The sequence below is a fragment of the Bradysia coprophila genome, assembly GCF_014529535.1.
Source record: "Bradysia coprophila strain Holo2 chromosome IV unlocalized genomic scaffold, BU_Bcop_v1 contig_81, whole genome shotgun sequence".
Taxonomy (NCBI): domain Eukaryota; kingdom Metazoa; phylum Arthropoda; class Insecta; order Diptera; family Sciaridae; genus Bradysia; species Bradysia coprophila.
Window position 1 is genome coordinate 406,256 of NW_023503375.1, and position 21,158 is coordinate 427,413.

Here is a 21,158-nt window from a genome sequence, read left to right on the forward strand (position 1 = left end):
AAACTGGTTCTCAAGAGATGCGAGTTTTGTGAATGGAGTTCTTATTTAAGCTGCGTTTGTTGTTGTTCGTTTTTTTTTATTAAGTTTCATATTATTTCTTTTCCTTTTGCTTTACATATTAATAATTTCAAAAACTCGTTTTAGTATTATAGCATGTCGATGTTCGGCGTTTTTTTTATATTAGGTTCAGTTTTATTGGAGCAAATGTAACGTCGTTCGGTACACATAGGCCTGACTTATTCGTATTCTTATGTCTCTTTTATTTCATGCATTTGATTTAAATTCAAATTTGATTTTAAATTGATATTCTCATTTTTCAATTTATGAATGTGAACAATCTAGAATCTACAATCTGAAAGGCAGTCGTTGACTAATTGTATGAAAACCGAAATCCTTTGATTTTTTTCAAGCTTCATTCTAAATGATTAACGTTTGGTATACGTTACGATGCCACTGGGACTGGGTGATTAGTTTTACACATTTCGGTGGAGGAGGGGTCATATCTTGCATACCATCAAATGCTGCAACACTTTGTTACATCATGCATTTTTTCTCACACTCTCAGAAATACTAGAAACTTTTCTCCTATATTTTCTAGTTCAACAGTCCATCTGAAGTGTTGCAGCTGGAAAGGAGCTATTGCTCGAGAAAACAGGAATGTTCGAGTTATTGTAATGATGTTCCGGAGATGAAACGAATCATCTGTGACAAATCTAAATAAAACTTCCACACAAGTTCGAGAATAGTTCTTAGACTTTGAGGTACAAGATTTGGAACTTGACTGGACAAATCTAAGAGGCCAGAGACCACTCATGCTTCTTATACTTTGAAGTACTAGATTTGGCACTTGACTTGAGAAGTCTAAAAAAATTAATACAAGTTAACGAATGGTTCTTAGACTTTGAAGTACTAGATCTGTCATTTGGTTTGAGAGGTCTAAAACATCCATTCAAGTTAACGAATAGTTCTTAGAGTTTGAAGTACTAGATCTAAAATTTACTTAAATTAAAACGGGCACATAGAGCTATACATCCATCTTAGTCTTGTACTTCGAGGCCAATACTTATTAAGTGAATGATATTTGTGCGTTAAAGAAAGAGAAACAATATTCTCTAACCACATCCTTTAACTACTGCAAATTTTTGAAGATAGGTAGCTAGCTCTCACTACTTCTGTACACCGACCTATTCACCGTTCAGTTCAAACAATAATTTTAAACGATGACGAAATAATTTAATTAGATCTCATTAAGGCAGGAAGCAACTTAAACACCAGTCAAAAGAAATAATTCTTATTAAAAATTCATTGCACGCCATTTCAAAGAATTTGAGCTGCTCAAAATTGAAATAATTACAATTAAGGAAATCGCACTTCTACGCTGCTATTAAGTTGGAATGCGAGTGTATCTTTGTCCTCACTTTTAATATAATTTTGTTTGATAAAATAATTTGTCTGGTAATATAGAGGCAGGGCATGGAACTATGGTTAATTTGTTTCATTTTATATATAAACCGGCAAATCTAAACGATTTTATGTTGAATTTGTTTTGGTTTGCGATAAGTTAATTTTCTGATTTTTTAAAAGGTTCGACTTACAAAAGATCTGATTTTAAAATTTTACTGATTATCAGTAGATTACAGCAGAGCCTATGTAAATGAGTATGTACATGTATTGTTTGCGATGTTTGCGGCGTGTGAGCCGAAGGCGAACCGCCTAATTTCGCACACATGTATTACTCATTCACATAGGCTCTTCTGTACTGTTCTTTAATGTGTAGGCATCCTGTGCGTAACAATTTTGCATAAAACAGCATTTCGGAACCTTTCCACTTCTAACCATTTTGAACTAAAATTTCATTTTCATTTAGTAGGCATCGGTTGTGCACGCCATTTCGGCTATATTTAGTTGACTTCTTTGTTGTTGTCATTCTCAGTTTCAGTGCAAAATTTTTGATTTTGTTGTTTTAAACTATAAATTCAGTGTGAAACAAGATCATCGAAAAATTTCCGACCATGTAAATGATCGCGCGTAGCATGTAAATCATCGAAAAACCTAACATGTAAGTTTCATTTACATTCTCATCGCAGACAATGTAAATACAACGTACAGGATGCATACACATTAAAATAACTTTACGTGTTACGGCATGTTTCATTTTCATTTACATTGCCTAATCACGTAAAGCATTGTACTTAGGAGGTTCCAAGTTGTGTATTTGATAAGTGGGGTGTTACAGCCCAACCCGAAGGAAATAAGTAATATACTAATAATTATAATATATTTTCAATGTAGCGTGTTGCTATTACAGCCAGTAAATCTGTTACTTCTGAGGCTAATGTTTGATGTAAAGTCATGTACTTCCTCAGTTTTAACAAAAAGTTTTGCTATATCAGAAGGCATGAGTCTCGGCTCATCGTTGTCGATATTGTCGATCACAGATGGCGAGTCGCCTCGAAAATATTTGAAAAGTTTTGCTTTGATGTTGTATGATTAAACTTTTGGAAACGGCAAGCGAAAACCAAATCTTTGAATCTATTACTTCATTTGTGTAAAGTATCTCTAAATGTTGAAATCTCTCACTTGATGTTGTATGATTAAACTTTTGGAAACGGCAAGCGAAAACCAAATCTTTGAATCTATTACTTGTGTAAAGTATCTCCAAATGTTGAAATCTCTCACTTCAAGATTTTCGTCACACACCCGACTATATAAAAGAACACCTCGATGCAAATTATTGTAAACGGTTTTATTCAGTCAATTGATCTTTCTTGTCACTACACTTACCGCCATTACAACATGAAAGCAAGCTCTGCAGGAATCATCTTTCAAAATTCTTGTAGATTCTTCAAAAGTGAATCACTAGTATCACAATACAGATAGCCAAGTCTCTTTAATTTAAAACTAATCTGATTTTAAATTCCCGCATCTTCCTCAACTCAACTCAGCACTGAGGCCATCCCGAGGGGTAACCGACTGGCCAAAATGGTGGCAAATCAATTTCTAATTCCTTTCAGTTCCGTTTAATTACCTCAATTACCGGACCAACTCGTCTAATTGCCGGATTCGCTCTATTTCCTTTCAATTTCTTTGAATTCCCTTTCAATTCCCTTTCAATACCCTTTCAATTTCTAAAGGTACTTCCTGTCAATTCCTTTTATTTCTTTAATTAACGGATTAACACCACTACTTGCCGGATTCGCCCTTCAATTCCTATAATTCCAATCAATTCCTTCAATTCCACGAATTTTCGAAATAATTGCTCGATATTTTCAAATAGATATAAATTTAAAGTCAAAGTTAAACCCTTAAGCATTTTGGAAAAAGAATCATCAGACTATATCAAGAAAAAATTTGGAACAACTATGTTGTCCTACATTTGTGACTCATTTTGTTAGAATCTTTAATTTTTACTCATACTTTTAGAAGAGATTTTTCAATTTCAATTTAGATTAAACCGTCCAATTGACTGCAGTTTTGTTTAAAATGATTTCACATCGCACATCATTGTTTATTTTAGATAAATAGTATTTTTCGTACCAAGTCAGGAAATGACGAAAAACTTTTGTACCGACAACTGAAATACGACATATTTTGCCATGATTTTTCATTAAGAAATGTCAGTTTTTCCCGAACTATATATCGTGCAGGAATAGTTATTTACGTATATGTTGTGGACGGTATATTTTAAGCAATTTCGCGGATTGTAGCGCGAACGAAGTGAGGGCGACAAGCGAAAGTGCCTAAAATAAACCGTCCACAACAGATGCGTATACAACTTTTCATGCTGAGGACCTAAGTTACGAGAAAAATTCCGTAATTTATGACCAAGGCATGAAAAAAACTTCATTTCTTTACGATTTATTGTGCGGGAAAGAAATTACATGAATTTTTCCATGACTATACGATTGATTAATATGGTGAATGTGAAGTTGCTGTCAAGTAAGTTGCTGTGTTTTGTCTATTTCAGTTGTCCGATGCACAAAACGTTGTTCGTACCTCGACAGGAAATGGATTTGTTCAGCACACGTCAGCAAAAGCCAAAGCACTCAATTTTTTGTTTCGCTCAAGTGATCGACATCGTAAGATTTTAGGCTTTTGAAAAGTTGATGGAATAGATGATATTGTCGGTGATACATTTTTTTGTAAATTTGGTTTGAAACTGGAGTTTTCGCATCGGCAATGCCCCAGCCTAACAGTCCCCCGACGAATATTCACTTGTTTGTTGCGGCTCAAACTCTTCCGTATCTGACTCACAAGAATCCTCTGAAGAAGAATCCTTCAGTGTGCATATTTTGAACATAAAAGGACGTTGGACCTGTTCTAAAATGGAACTGATCAACACTGTACACTGTTATTTAAAATTAAAACAAAAAGGAAATAATGTGGTTTTGCATTCGCTGGTCCTTCTTTCCGATAATCACACTTATCAGCATTTACTCTCATTTACTTTCACAATTCAATTACAATTCTCAATTCCATACAATTCCACATATTTCCAGTCAATTCCTATCAATTCCGATCAATTCCATCAATTCCAATTATTTACCGGATACTCCGGCAATTCCTTTGAGGGTGTGTAGTCAATTACCCGAGTCGGTTACCCCTCGGGCCATCCTTTGTTGGATCCATTGTACTTTTCCTCAACCATTACTCATCTATCATTCTTACACCTAATCGTGTAGTTAGCCAGCAGATCACTTTACTTAAATGTTCTATTTACTCAAAAATGGTTTTTTGTAGACTAGGGCAATTGCCTTTTTTGCCCTTACTGAATTTACTGAGAGGTCAACGCCCTACAGCTGGAAATTAAAATTAATCGAAAGATATTGTTTGGTCATTGCTCTGGACACACTCAAAATAATAAATTCATCCACATGAAAAAATGTCAAATTGCAAAAGAACAGCACCAAAGTTTATATTTTTCCAATACCCTCCCTAGCAACCAAACTACAATTATTAAGGTGGTAGATACGTTTATGAATCACTGCTACTTTGTTCGCTCGTGTTGTTGTTGTTGTGTTTAAGCCATATTAAAAATCAGCGTTTCTCAAACTTATTTTCCCCCCTAAGTCGATTTTTTGAGAGAGTTTGGATGCTAGAGAGAGTATTGATTTTTCTCAATCTCCAACTGCTAAGCCTGACTGAAGATTTAATCATCCCTCTACGAAAGTAACAAAATACCGAGAGGAGAAAAAAAAATCTTATCGTAAACAGAAGTCAATAAACCTTCGACCTGTCAATATTCTCATTCGATCGCCGTAAATTTAATTTCAAAATATTTTTTCACAAACGCAATTAGTCAACGTCATTGTGTCACGAAGGATGTTGACTTAATAAAAATTGTACGTAAATAATAATTTGATGACTGGAGAACATGCGAGAGTCACGTTACCAAATTGAATTCAGCAATTTATCTACTTTATCAGTGCATTGACATATTAAATGGTACACACCATCTAAACCATCATCAATCACTTTTCAATGGTAAACATATAATTATAACCCAGACACACTACTGTGTATAAGCATCGCAGAGAGAAGCAGAGCTTGATACATAAATTTAAACACTCCAATGTTGGACGTGATGCATTTAAAACCATACTTTGGGTAGTAAAAACATCACATTGCAAAACATAGCACAATAATATTGGTTTAGTTTGAACAACACCTCAAAATGAATTGGACTCCACGTAAACGTATTATATATGTATATATGAAATGCAGCTCGATTCAACACCCACACTATCCGACACTCACTTGAATCATTCGATTTAATTTGATCGGAAAAAATAGACAGTGTTGTTGTCGGTTTTATTATACCACCAATCCAATCTATATATTATACACTCCTCTCTTGCCCAAAAAGTCTTGAAAATTCGACAAGTCATTACACGTAAGTCAAACGTACAGTGTTATTGATGAGGTATTGAATGTGCATTTGAGATACGGAACTACCACAAGCATTTTCACATTGCTCTTTATATGTCGGTTCATTTAATGGAATAGGAAATGTAAACTGCAGATTGAACGTCTTGTATAAAATTCCATCTTTCCTACATATATCGAATATACATAGCCATCATTCAACATCCCCAAACTGCACTTATGAACAATGTTATACACTGTCTTAACATGCGTATTTATTTCAATACCATTCTGCTTGCATAACAGATTTTTTTTTTCGGGTAAAATCTGTAGAAGTCAATAATTCTCATGTTGTTGTTGTTGCCGTCGATCTACTTACTTAATGTTACACACTGTATGCGCGTATACATACGCTTGAACATTACAGATGTGGATACACATATTCACAACGAGAAAGGAAAGATGAAAAAAAGAAGAAAAGAAGAAAAAAAATTGTCTCCACTTTATTGCAATATACTCGTAATAACGTCGACGTCATAGTTTCTTTGGAGATAGCCAGGTCGCGTACGCCCGGTACGCCAGGCACACGACCCGAACTCAAAACAGAGTATATATACGCTTAAACCCATGCACAAATCCCGAATCCCTACCATCGATGTCCATTCTCATCGTTCGTGTATATGCGCACCATACGGCCTCGGTAAACGTTCTACACTCGCATTCGATTTAGTTCGTGTTACGCTCTATAGTGATGATGACGTTCGTACCATCGTGTAATCGCGCGTGATTCTCATATGTGTTTTAATAGTAGAATTGAAATTCCTTTTTGGATTTTAAATTATTCAAAACAAAAACCGAAAAAAAACGTTGAATTGAATTGGAAGTGTAATTTGATGTGAACTTATAATCTCATGACGGACTTTGATTGAACTGTAATGGACATGAGCTTAAGACCGAATTAAAACAACGGAAAACCCGAATGGAACTTATAGCAGATGAATGAATTGTTCGAACGCGAAAAGTTTAAAATCGAAATAAACAATATTACACAAGCATATCCTAAACAACTACATAATATATGAGTTCTTGGTTGTTCTGAAAACGAGGAAAATTTGAGGATATATAATTCTGTACGTCGGTGTGTGATATGTCATTTATTTGGATTACCAGTGATGAAAATTAATGTTAATTCCTATTTAGTTGTTTGTGCTAATTAAGGATTAAAGCGAAAGTGATCCTTTTCATTGTTCGGCTCAACGATACACATAAACATTCAATGTGCGTGTATAAATACGCATTATGTCTTTCATACCGAAAAGAAAATGATGACAAGAGATTTTTATTTTATTTTATTTTTTTTTCGTTTTTTTCGGTCTTCTATAACACAGTCATGAGTCGTGGGGTGGATGAATAAAATAGAAGAAAAATACTGAAACCGAAGAAATAAATATATAGAACGGCACATTGAGGAACTTATGATTTTCGGGAGAGCTATAAAAGAAAGTTTCTAATAATAAAACGAAAGAAAAAAAAAATTCGAGACGATGATTCTTAACACAGTATTGATGTTGTTAAGGGTTAGGTTTGCGAGGGATGTTATTATTGCAAACCAAACCGAGTGATTAATGGATTGTTTACATTATCAGAACCAGTGAAATGAAAATCATTATGAACGAACAAATTTTACAATTTTTTTTATATTTTCTAAAAATTTAAAAACGGAACTTTCGCTAACATTTTCGTTTTCCTTTTCTCCGAGCAAATAGAACATTTTTAAAGAGAAATTACAAAAAACTGTTGAGTTATGCTGTTATGTTTGATTCTGTGTAATTAGTGAGTCTACTGATAAAACTCTTGTTCTGCTACAATTAAACTTTCAACGAAAAGAAAACTAGCAAAAAAAAGGAAGAAGAAAAACAATCGGCACCTAACTTTCTATCCGGAAAGGTTGCGATTCTATAAGTACAATCCAAACATTTTTTTTTTCATTCAAAAGCTTTTTGAAGTAAAAATCAAAAAAAAAGAAAATAAATTTTTTGCTGTCCGTTTTGTGCGGTGTATGTTGTTATGTGTTGGCTGTGTGGAACATAAATTTCCTCTCATCTGCTATGCGCTTTTATTGTTGGCGCAGTGTCTGATATTTGGAGATAATACTTTTTTTTGTCCATATATTTGTACTATCCTCGAACTGGCCAGTGTACAACTGTGTTGTTATTTTCATTTGTGTTGTTGTAATAAATTTTCTTATTCACTTTTTGTTGTGTTATTTTCTGGGTGAATATAATTTTAGTGCAAAAAAAAACAACAACCAAACGTTGAACAAAAAAGAGAATATAGAACCGGAGAAGATTTATCTGTGATTTATAACCAGGCTCACTGTTCTCGACTTTAACTTGTGTACATTTCTGTGTGTGTGTTATCAAATCCGGAGTGTTTTACAAATTTTCCGGCGAAATATTTGAGAAAATAAAAAATAAAAGAACGAAGAAGAGTTAAACGTGCTTGGATATTTGTCAAACAAACGATCAACAAAATCAATGTACCATTCACAAGTAGACGAGAAAAACGAGATATATAAGTTGCAAATCGTATTGTGAAAGATAGAAAACGCAACGGGATAAACAAAAGACTTTTTTTTAAAAAAAGCATGAAGCTAAACATGTGGAACGTGCCAAAGCTTACATGTTCTGATATTTGTGATAAATTTTTCTCGTAGTTTCCGAAAGAACTTTTTTTTCTTGCTTTTCTGCTGTTGCAAAGATTAAACCGTTCTCTATTACAATCCGACTGATATACCAGAACGTATATGTATGTCACATAAATCGTGTATCTTCATATAGAGACGTGGATTTGTCATAGAATTATTTATGTTTTTATTTTTTTCACATAATTCAAAAACCATAAAACGGATATATAGCTCAATATAAACTCAACTTTGTGTTGCCGTTGTTTTTTTTTACATTTAAAACAAAAAAGGATATTGTGTGTAAAACATAATAAAATATATTTTTTATGTGCAGTGTGTGCGTTGGGGATTCATTTATCATAACGAAAAATTTGTGAAAAGTATTTTATTCCCCGGGATACCCGAATAAAAATAAAAATTTATTTATTACAAAACGAAAGAAAAAATACGACAGAAAATCGATGATAAACAACCACATTCTGATGGATAACAAACGGATTAAATATCAATTCAAAGGTAAATACAGCATTTAGAGGTTAACCACAATTAATAATATTATAAATTTGATATAGAAGGCAATGTGTCCAAGACCATCCGATCCAATAAGCTAACCCACAATTATAGGGTTGTAATAAAATACGAAATCTTTAACTGACCGTAGACGATTTCTCTGCCATACCGCACACTTGACTGCTACCATTTATATGTATTATAATCCTTTGACCATATATGAGACACAAATTAAGAAAGGACGTGTTAAAGGGTTAACTATCCTCGTATACCGGCCCCATCATACATCATGTCCCAAACTAAATGTAATTAAGCAATAAAATCGTTATTATCACACCAACCCCGACACAAAAATTAACGTTTCACTGGAGAGATAATCGAATTTGAAACTCCTACGCCAAGTTAAATATTTATCAGAACACGCAATCTGTCCAAAAAAAAAATTTTCTTCTGAAAAATGTGGAAAATGTTGGAAGATTTTGTGTAATGTTTCTGAAGGACAATTAGTCATTATAAATATAATACTTGGAAAGTATTTTGTAATCTTCCTATACACCAATTTCGCACCATATAGTCAAAACATCGAAAACTGCTACCCGAAACACAATTCAGCGTATCTCTAGATGTTGTGTACATATATAATACGAGAGAAACGAAAATAAGGTCATGAACTTTAGCGAAACTTATCCATTGTTCGTAATTTTGTGATGAATTCCATCTAATCACCGACACATTGGTTCGCCGTCTCGGGAGGGGTGATGATGACTCTTCTGATAAATGAAGATGTTGTGATGACTGTAATTGAAACAGGAAGGGATGTGATCCCCCAGTACATAAACCGAAAATATAGACTTTCTTGAACGTAATATTAACCTGCATAAAGGTGGGTATACGTATATCTATGTATACACAAAGCAGACCTACTCCAGTAAAATAAATTGAAAATTTAAAAATCAATTTCGTTCAAAAACATTCCTGTGTGTGTTTTCAGGCCAAAGCATAAAGAAAGACGAGGGAGTGAAAAAGAGAGGGAAAATGGGTTTGTGATATTGGCATTGAACATTCAGACTGATCTTATCTTTTGATAACACGTTTTTTTTTTGCCCTTCCTTCTGCGTGGAATGGCTTATGAGTGTGTTCTTGTGCAGCATGAAAAAATATATATTCCGATCGGGAGGGTTAGAAAAGTTAAGGAATATAAATTGATTGTGCCCTCTTCCTTTTTCTCGGATTCAACTGACACAATAATGCTGTAATATAACAACGCCGTTTATATCTGTACGGTCTGTTGTGTGTGTACCATACCATACACGGGACCCATACGAAGTGAGGATATCCGATATTCTAAATGGAATATTTTTTTGTTGTTGTTGGACATAGATGTGTTCGTATGTAAGCATAGGCATTTTTATTTGACATTCGTTCAATTTATTTAATGGCTTTGCACACCCTATCCCAACATTAGTTTGTTTAATAGGTTATTTGCTTTTGACCTTGACAAATATGTTGTGTAGGAAAAGAATAGGACACATTTTCCTCGCTACTAATTATTATTGCTTCGGTTTAATTAAATGTTATGTGGTTGGAAGGTTCTGTACCCGAAAATAATTAACGAAAAAGTTTGGATATTGGAAGAGCAGTCCATGGGTGAATTAATGGATTATGTTGATGCAGTTTCGTTGATTTTATTCCATTAATTATCACTAGGCGACACCTTACCGTTTTTTTCACTGATGATGGTGGCATAGTCGGTCAGATAGTACTCGATGTCCTGAGCATCCAAAACACACATTCACAATCACTTCACTTCAATTCTTCTTAACGGCAATCGTATCACGGAAAATCACGTGAAATCTGTTACTTCCATTGTTTGAAGCAAATCGAGAGTTTGATACAAAATCTTTTACTTCAATTTGCTTAACATTCAATTTGCTGTATAACAACACACCAGCCAGAGCTCATTGCTCTTTGAAATTAGAAAATCGATGTTCGAATCTATGATCGAATTATAAAATCTGTTTGGTCAGCCCTTCCAACCGGACTTTGTCGAAAACCTGATTAGGACCAACGGATATATGTGTTTTATACTCAGAACACCGACCCCTCATCTAGGGCACCATCAGTTCGAAAAGTTTAAAATTGTTGCCAAGTGTGTTTTTGTGCAGGTAATCAAATAAGGTTGATTTCATTCAAAAATTGACAAAGCCTCACACATGCGTTAGATGTGCACTGTACCATCGAATAAGCGACCCTTGTACAAATTACGAATGGAAACTTCAATGAATTGAGTTATTTTTACGTGGCTGAAGCCTTTCAACTAGAGTGTCAATTAAATTCATTACCACGTTGCTATTCAAATTCGCAACATTAATTAACACATATGCAGCTGGGTGCATTGCGTTACAGAATGTAGACGAGGAAAAAAAATATTCTGTTCGATGCAAACATGTATACAACATAATACCCGTCTGTTGTAATACTCTCTTTTTTTGCACCATATCCATTAGAAGATCATTACAAGTGCACTTAGACCTGCGTTATAATGTTAAGTGAGGTACTCAATATTTTGCTATTTATTATACGCGTTGGTAAATTGAAAATGTAATGAGTACGTTTTGAACGTTATATACGATCCTTTAGAGAGCATCCAGCTTCCATTTTATACGTCTATCTTACTTTATTAATTTCGTAATTAAACTTTGGAAGTTCATTGACTGCAACTGGTTATGTGCTTGTTCGTTGATTGTAACTATTCGTGCATTCATCGTAAATTGTTCTGAACAGTTTCCTAATGCGTTGTTGTTGTGTTATTAATGCTAAACATGTCCATTGCACAATTTACTCACAAATAATAATTGGCGGAATATTTTTGCCGAACATTTTATCGATACGTTTAAATACACCATCCGCAGAATTATTCTCAATTTAATTGAAACGCAGCCAAAAACTAGGATTATACACTCGCTAGAAAGTTGTGTCATAGATTTTCCGATTTCGTATCCATAATATGCAATGCAGTCCCGCACAAACGTAGTGTCAATGACCGAATAATTTTGCCACTTATTTATCTCGGGACTACCTAAATAATCATTGTGTGTATGCTAATGCAATTTCAAGAATTCCCCCATGGATTTGGCTTCGGGCCATAATTATGCTCAATTCTATGTGGACCGCAACGGATCCGTTAATTAAGTTGGGGAATGTGTAAAATTTCCGCTCATCATCTCATCGTGCCATTTTATCGTGTCGAATGTCTGTACACAGTCGAATAATAACGAAATTTCCGAATGATTTCATTTTAAGTGCATCCTTATGTCATACACTCTTTTACTCGTGTTCTTCCATTTTATATCAAACTAAAAGCAATATAAACTTCCAGACGCCAACTTTGACACGAAATCCCATTGTCTTTTCCACTTCCATTATTATACATTTTGAATATGCCTTCTCGCTGGCTGACATCAAAAATTGTCCCATTCTCCGAACACACAATTTCATTACGAACACCATATCATCATTATTTTATGCTTCTCTCTGTCCCTCAACTTCTTAAATAAAAGTTTGCTGTTGTGTTTCCTCAATTCCCCGACACTGTTATGTTCGGTATGATGTTTTGTTTACAAAATTTCAACTTTAAATTTCGCATACTTTTTTCCATCTCAAAATTGAATTCGTCGCGATCAGGTTATGATGTCGTATACGAACGGTTTTCCTCATAACTGGAGGGTGGCAGTTTTTGGTATGGTCGGTTTTTATTTTTGTGTTATGCATTCATTCCACTGCGAAAAGACGAGATAAAAAAAATTGGCTAAATTATTTACCAGTGACGCCAAAGTTTTAATTGCATTCTCTCCCTTCCATTCATTCGGGAACTTATATAAATTTCAAACGACTTGGTGTTTAGTTTTTGTGTCGAAAAGAAACTTAAAATTTTTTTCTTTACAAAAATACGACCATCCGTGTTATTAATGCCTTGACTTGAGTTCTCCATAGCTTTATACTTACTTACTAATGAATAATTTATATTCTATTGGGTGAAATAAATTTTCCAGGTTATTGTATGACTCCTTGTTCGTAAGGTGTATTCTATCTCACGTCAGCTTACCTAACCGTGGGTATCGTTACGCCAAATACAAATTTATTTATTTTTTCCCCGTTACACTCGTCTGATGCTGTTCAAAGTATCTTACTTTCAACACAATTCTTCATGGTAGAAAATGAAGCAAATGTGAATTATTAGAGCATTGTATGGTAGTTTTATATATGCATCCATCCACTGACTCTGTGAGGATAAATTCTTATTCACCTTAGTTAAGAGCACAAGCGAAAAGATGAGATAGAAATTCAAATTTCCGTCTGATTTTCTAAATGTTTTATTCATATTTATTTACCTTTTTCCCCGAAAAAGAAGAAGAAGTAAATTCCCCATCTGAACGGCTGAGATATGGCGTTACATCGACCGAACGAACAGTCTTCTATGGATTCTATTGTTTTTTTTTTCCTTCAACTTGAAATAGAGATGTATATAATAATAGAAACACATCGAAAAAGCGGAGTGAAATAGGTTTTCTATTTCCATTTTCGGTTTGGAGTTCTTCTTCTTCTTCTTTTGTATTTATTTTTTTCCACCCCATTCAGAAAGGATTGTGTTTGTAAATGAATTCGGAAGAAGATCCTTCCGGAACGTTGAGGAATGGGCTTACGAAACATCTTCTCATTTGAGATTAGATTTTGATATCTCCAGAAAGGTATCATTCAAATTAGTTGGAGAGTAAATTCAAAACGAATATTGTTAGTGTGGGGATGTTGGGAATTAAAATGTTATTTTTGAGACGATAAAGTCAGATTTTTGCATTATGAGAGTAAGAGAAAAATACGCCTGTCACTTCTGAGAGTGACTACAGTCGGACGGAAAATCTTCGATATATAAATTTAATTGGAAGTCAAAAGAGAACCGTAATCACGAAAGCAATTTCAAACTCGTATTATGTTCGACCACACTCTTGAAAACATTCTTTCAGAGCTCATTTATTTTCTCCACTTTTCTGGTTTTCCATTGCATTTTGATGGGATCTAAACGTTTATTTTTATTGGCACGTGTAATGGAAATTCATGACTTGAATATTTTCCACGATGGTTCGTTTAAAGTTAAGCATGTCCATGGCATTGATATACTCTCCTGTGTGTAGTGATATTTATGTAGTTATTGTTGGTGGCCCTAATGTCTTTTTTTCCACCCTCTCTACAGCCACTACTTGTGAATCAAACCTTTCAGTTCTTTTCGTTTGGCAATCCTTGAAACTTCTTGTTAAACACTTATTGGTGATGTGATGAATACTAACTGATGATAAACTATTTTGTATGAAATATACGTATAGCCGATACAGAAAGAACATTCTCACTTCTTGATGGCTTTAGTTTCTTTCAACAGAAAATTCTTTATATCTTAAAGTCTCTTTCATTCAGTGGCAGCATTTGCTGTAGGTATAGAATTTGGCACAACAAAAATTGTAACGAAATTTTTTGTTGTTGTAGCATCCGATGCAATTTATGGATGTTGATATCGCAAACAAGCCAGCCCCATAGAGCAGAATTTAACCTACTTACATTCACGTATTTCATTGTTTCATTCAATATTTATTCGATTCATACTATTCGTGAATCGACACATAAACATTGTATTGCATTGGGTGTGATACAGAAAATAATAAAAAAAAAAAAAAATTGTAAAATCGTCAAATACTCAAACGTATAATATATACAATAAAATACCCTGCTGACATGGTGTTTTTCCTCTCGCTTCTCCAATAAAGCGCCATTGAGTTATTTAAATAAAATAAAATTTATTGGCTAATATATCAAGTAACGGCAATAAGCTAAGCGTTTTCACGTTTTAAGGGGTAGCAGCGCTTAGCAGAATATATATATGTGTTTTCTAAATAAATTGTGTTCTTGTTGCGATTTGCTCTTTTTTGCGTTAGGATGGAGCGTTGGATATATATTATGTTACTGTATTGTGAAGGGAAAGAGAATTTGCGGTAGTGATACACATTACACCTTGCTGAATGGGGTAACCATGTACGGTAAAAAGTTTTGTTTGCTTGCGGCTAGAAAACGTCTCATTACTGTCTCGTCCAAATCATGTTTTTTTAACATTTTCTGGCCGCAAGCAATACCTCACTGTCTTGCTTGGATTTGTTTTGTTCGACGTGTGAGATGTATTAATTGCCTTCGACTCGAAATACAAATTTCCTCAACAAAAAATATCCCAGCAAGACAGTATGTATTGTAGTAAATATCTAAATGCAGAAAGAAGACGTGAGTAATTAACGAATTATACGAAAAATGAAATTTCATTGATTTAACGTCATTTTGAGCAGTCTATGTAATATAATGGGGATGATCGAATGACTGAACCAATATCTGCCTTAATATTGTAATCAGGGCAAGAATCAGGAACTATCTTTGGGAAAGTATTTCCTAAATTTTCCTACATTCTACTGAATTTTCCTGTATTTTACGGAAATAATTCTTGGTGAAAATTCAGGAAATTGTAGCAAAATGCTTTTTCAAAAATTAGTCTCCGATTCTAATTGAATCAAAATTTCCAATTTATTAATTGTTGATAGCCGTAACCACATTAATTATAATGCCTTCCCGTATCGTTTAACAACGAAACGCTGTCTTATCATTAGTTAAAGCCAAACATTTTCCAAACCTAATTTCTATTTTAACGCTTCAATAAATTATCGTTTAATGACCCCACGAGAGTCCCTAATAAACAAACATTTCCACTTAAGCTCGCATCCAAAAAGTAAAATATAGTTACTCAATTATATTTTTATGTCAACAGAATGCCATTACGTAATTCTCTCTACCTGTTGTTCACTTATATATATTTGTATATATACACATCGAGCCTACACACAACTTTCGATCCCCCTCTATATTAAAACAAGAACAGGTAGAAGAAAATTAATGTTAGGAAGTCGTTTATTAGATGAAGTTTAATCGCAAAACATTGCTGACACATAAAGCGGATATATTCTAACATAAATGTTGATTTTCTTTATCGACATTATGTGTCCATATCATGCGCCAATAATTATATAACAACATAAACAATCATTTCAAATTAATTGTGTATAGTCACCAAGGGTAAAAGGTAACATAGAGAGACGCACAGTGGAAACAATGGGGCAGATGTGTATACTTAAACGGCACGTGTTGCACTGTTTTAAACTATAAACTGTTTGCGTAGTTTATATAATAAGATCAAGCAACAACAACATCATAATTGTTAAAGATATAGTCGCAACCCTTTTATTACCGACGTTAATGTAATAATAGCCAAGTCTTTTAATGATACCATGTAAACCGCTTCATTATAGCATCCTTCAATTACCAATAATTATGTTCAATACGACCAACAAGAAAAACGCCAGAGAAAAAATTCATTTCGTAATTGAACGTCGAAAACAAGAGAGACAATGTATTTGCATACATACTCATGAACACGACGCTATTATTTTAATTACTGGTCATTTGGTCAACCAATCCGTCGATCAATCAATTTTCATGTGAAATGTGTTCATATATGTAATTACACGATGTGATAATTGTTATTGAGCAGCCATGAGCTAATACACATTTTCATAATCCGATTAGCACGCTTCCTTCAATACCTGTCCAGTCGTCGCTTTTTATTTTATTTCATTAATAAAAAGGTCCTTCACAAAAGTTATTCTTTGTCCATCCAGACGATTTGGAGTGTGGATGGAGTTAACTGACCGAACAAAACCCATTATGTACCAGTTGTCTTAAAATCGTTGTGCAATATCACCATTCAATAAACATTAGTAAATGACACCTACTGTTGGTCTCTCTATTGAATTTAATTATTTTCGATTTGAATAATTGCTAAGAGTTAGTGTGGGTAGTTTGAGGTTAAATGCATGTAAGTAACGGAAACGATATGCAATCCAACTTCTGTGCGTTGGATGAAAACAAATTTGAAGTTCCTTTTAACAATGTACAATACAGATAGACAACTCGAACAAAATCAGCAAAATACGGTGAAAACGTTTCACAAAATTTAAAAAAAAATCGTTCGGATACTTGACGATCGAACCTACTACTTCATTTGTTCTAAGTATTTTCAAACAGATTTAAATAAAATCTTTCACTTTATTTGCTTCAACATTTACTTTGTTATCACTCGAATCTACTACTTCAGTGGATACTTACAACCAGATTGAAACAAAATCTTTTACTTCATTTGTTTCAACATTTACTTTGGTATAATAAGGAGACCGACGTTAGTTAGATCTTTTTCCTCATTGTCGATAACAGATGCAATGATTGATGAAATTGACATAGATTCGTATATACGTTGCTTGGAGAACATAAAACTTATTCTAGACGTTGCACGAATTCGGTAAATTGGTCAATTTCAATAGTAATGTTACCGCAATATACACAACATTTTATTGTTGCAAAAAATCATTGGTCCTCTAGCCGGTGACAATAAGTAATAAAAGAAAATAAACAAAAAGTACAAATGAAACCTACCACCAACTGCTGTATTTGTTTATATTCAAAATACGAGTCAATAATATGCCGGTATTATTACACTTGGTCTCATGCGACGATATTTCTTTCCCTTCTTATACATAAGAGATACATGCCTGCTAACAGCAATGAAAAAAAACCCAAGGAATACTCAAAATAATTATCCGTTTGCATGGGTATGGGATTATAAATATATTAGAAAAAAGAACAAAAACTAAAAATAACCTTCGTTCATCGTGGGTATGTGTTATACATATAGCTCTTCACTGCGTTGGGTTATTTGTATTTATTATATCGGTTGGCTGCAGTAATTTGACTCGGAAGAAGGTCAAATAGCATATCGACATGCGATCTTTGCCGTTTTGTTTCGTTTCTTTCGCTGTGTAAACATAGCATATATAATAACGATGCAACTTCTTTTATTTCAACTTTTTTTTTTCTTTATAAATGTTTCATTACGTTACTTGGCTAGCAAGCGTACACCTGTTAAAGGATTTTAGCGAGAATATTGTAGTGGCTTGTCTACACTACTGTTTTGAACACGTTAATTGAATGATTTTTTTTTGTTAATACAGAGAAGGAATTATCAGATCCATCAATTACAATCCAAATAATTCGTTCCACATGCGTTATCAGATGAGTGAAATATTACTATACGTACGCATGTGTATGTATGGTAGCTGTGGAACGAATAATATGAATTGGAATTGAAATTGTTGGATTTAATATGTCCATGGGCGTATTAATTAGCAAAGAACTGTCTTCAGTATACAAAATGTTCGATTTTAACGACTCAATTTTCGTAATTTTAATTGTGAAAAGATTTTTTTTATCGACCAATAAATCACTTAAATAAAATCTCAACTGAAATAACATCAATTAATATCTTCAAACATAAAATTTGCCCGTCTAGACCAGTCTGCAGTAATGTTTTAATTGTCGAATTAATTCTTTGTTTAAAGGTCACCAAAATTTTATATTGTTGTCTTTAATTGAAACGCTGTAAATACCAGAGATATAAAGATTTGTAAAAGGATTATTTAACCTTGATATCAACAAAATTGTATTTTAAAATTGTCACTTTCGTAAATTGAATTATGTAGACAATTTGTTAATCGAATATAATACGCTTGACAAGCCCAATATGAATATTATACCGAAACGCACTAAAAGAGAGAGAGAGACATTAATCCATTCCATAAAATGTATTGATCACCGTCTTAATGTAATAAATCATAAAAATGTATATGACTCCTACTTCTCATAATTCAATTACAAAATCGGTTGCGAAACGAATAAAAAGAAGGGAAAAAAACAGTGCGCTCTGTATACCCATACCCATGAATCAGCTTGAATTTTTTTTTTTTAACTCAGCACTTATGTCAATTACTAGAATTGGCTTTGAAAAATTGTAATGTTGTTCTATCCTATATTCGGATAGGTCAGATTTCAAATCATTTCGGAAACAATTAAATGAAGAGCGAGCTTAATTGAAGAGGATTAAATTTCTGCGGTTACATTCGTAGCATATGACGTTGAGGTAGACAAAATTGCTAAATCACTTACCTTAAACTTCGTCCAACCACTGTAAATATTCCATTGAAATCATCGTAAAACATCAACAGTGAATAAGACTGTTAAGTGGAATGGTAGCTACCAAAATATTGACCTCACAGAAAGCATATCATCGAAAGTAAAGTCCTTGGTTACATCCACTTCCATATGAATTTATTGTATGAGCTAACATAAATCAAAATGCATACAGATGCGACCGAGCGAACGACTACAATATATTTCTCGAGTGAAGTTTCCATTCGATCATATTTGGCTTGTGCTATTCATTACAATCACTTCCAAACACTCGGTAATGCACACTGATTTTGTAAATAAACGTGACAAAGTGTTCAAAGTGAAATTGCAAATTAATTTTCATTTCAATTCAATGTTATTTACATATTCTGTGCGACCGAGCCATACACAATGCATCGTGCACTGTACACCTTATAAAACATTTGAATATTATGCTGTTAAATTGCGGACTGGGTATAGGTGCTTCCATACATGCCAGAGTAAAGTTAGGAAAACAACTGCTAATGCAGTTTGATATGGATTGAAAATGTGGAACACTGAAATACACTTCATTTTGGTGTTGTTTTCCGAAACTGAATGTCATTTCGGTGGAGGCTGATATAATAAGCATTAGATACAATTAACCATTCTATTTCGTTGCTCAAGTGTAAATAACATTCTTCACACTAGTACCATATTTCTAACCGTATTTATTAGACGAGTAACTTTAGTCAATTGTCGTATGTAAAATATGACTGAGATTTTCCGAGTGCAGTGCTGAATATGCAGTGAAGATGCAATCAATCATTCAGTCAGATTGAAAATTTTAATTTATTTTCCAACATTTGTAAGTGCATTTCACCTAAAATATAGAACGGGAGAATGTTTTCAATGTAACTGCATCGCACAGCAATATTGCTTGCATTAAGAACAAATTTAATTTATTTTACCTCTCTTATGCCTCTAGAACTATATAAATTTCGATTAATTTCTTGTTACGTAATAGAGAATATTCACAAAATTCCATACTTTAAATGCAACATTGCAAATACGCTAAAGCAATTTTGTAAATTGAAATACTCCTAAGTACCTAGTGGTAGTACCTTCTCAGTCTCGTGTATAATATAACGAAAATTCTGAAAATTATACTCTTTCACTTAACCGATAATCCTTCGATTTTCGATTGAATTTAATGATATTGGAACTTGAACATTTCTTGTGCTGCTATTCCATGCACCACACTATGCGCCATAAAGCTATACTTGACTATTATTCTGTGTTTTTGAATCTGTGAACACATTATATTTTCTCAGTAAATATTCTAAAGACATAGAGACCAAGATTGCATAGATAAAATCCTTTTAGTGTACGGTTGGAGTATAGAGATTTTTGGAAATAACCATTACGAAGCAAGATAATATTTGATGAATGTTGCTATCACTGAATTTTAATATCTTTCAATTATGCATAAACAATAGAGTAATAACGTAAGAATCCCACTTGCAACCCGATGACTGATGTCGGTTACACGAGCCAAATATTCTATGAATGGTGTCATTCTTTCCATAACAATGGACATCGTTAGAAAGATTCTTTTGCAAAAAATTCTTCGAAGCTTGTGTGGCTGGTGGAAGGTGATCGAAAACCAAAAACAAGCACTTTTCTAACGGAAATTTTTCCGGCTACACGAAATGTACAAGGTCGTGTGAGGTGTCATTAGAAAGGTAATTGCATGTATTTTCGGGACAAATAGTCGTTAGTAGTCATAGAATACAAAGGAACCGTCAGAAAATCCGCCGAAATAATCAAAATTTTACCCATACTTCCAACTACTCATAACTCGTCGTGAATGAACTTTATACCCATATAAGACTATTTGCCCCGAAAGTACATTCAATTACCTTTCTAATGACACCTCACACGACCTTGTATGTTTCGTATAGCCGGAATAATTTCC

The 21,158-nt window shown here is 33.6% G+C and overlaps 1 protein-coding gene across 3 annotated transcripts in view; it reads left to right on the forward strand.

Moving 5' to 3' along the window:
- The first annotated feature begins 8,873 nt into the window (after nucleotides 1-8,873).
- Nucleotides 8,874-21,158, forward strand: part of LOC119072157 (nephrin) — a 168,532-nt gene continuing 156,247 nt past the window's right edge. Inside the window, exon 1 of one of the 3 annotated variants that reach the window (XM_037177315.1) lies at nucleotides 8,874-9,067. In XM_037177315.1, coding sequence (XP_037033210.1) covers nucleotides 9,013-9,067 — 55 coding nt within the window. In that variant the 5' untranslated portion in view covers nucleotides 8,874-9,012. The remainder of the gene's footprint in view (nucleotides 9,068-21,158) is intronic. The other 2 variants (XM_037177313.1, XM_037177314.1) reach the window with 2 other exon arrangements.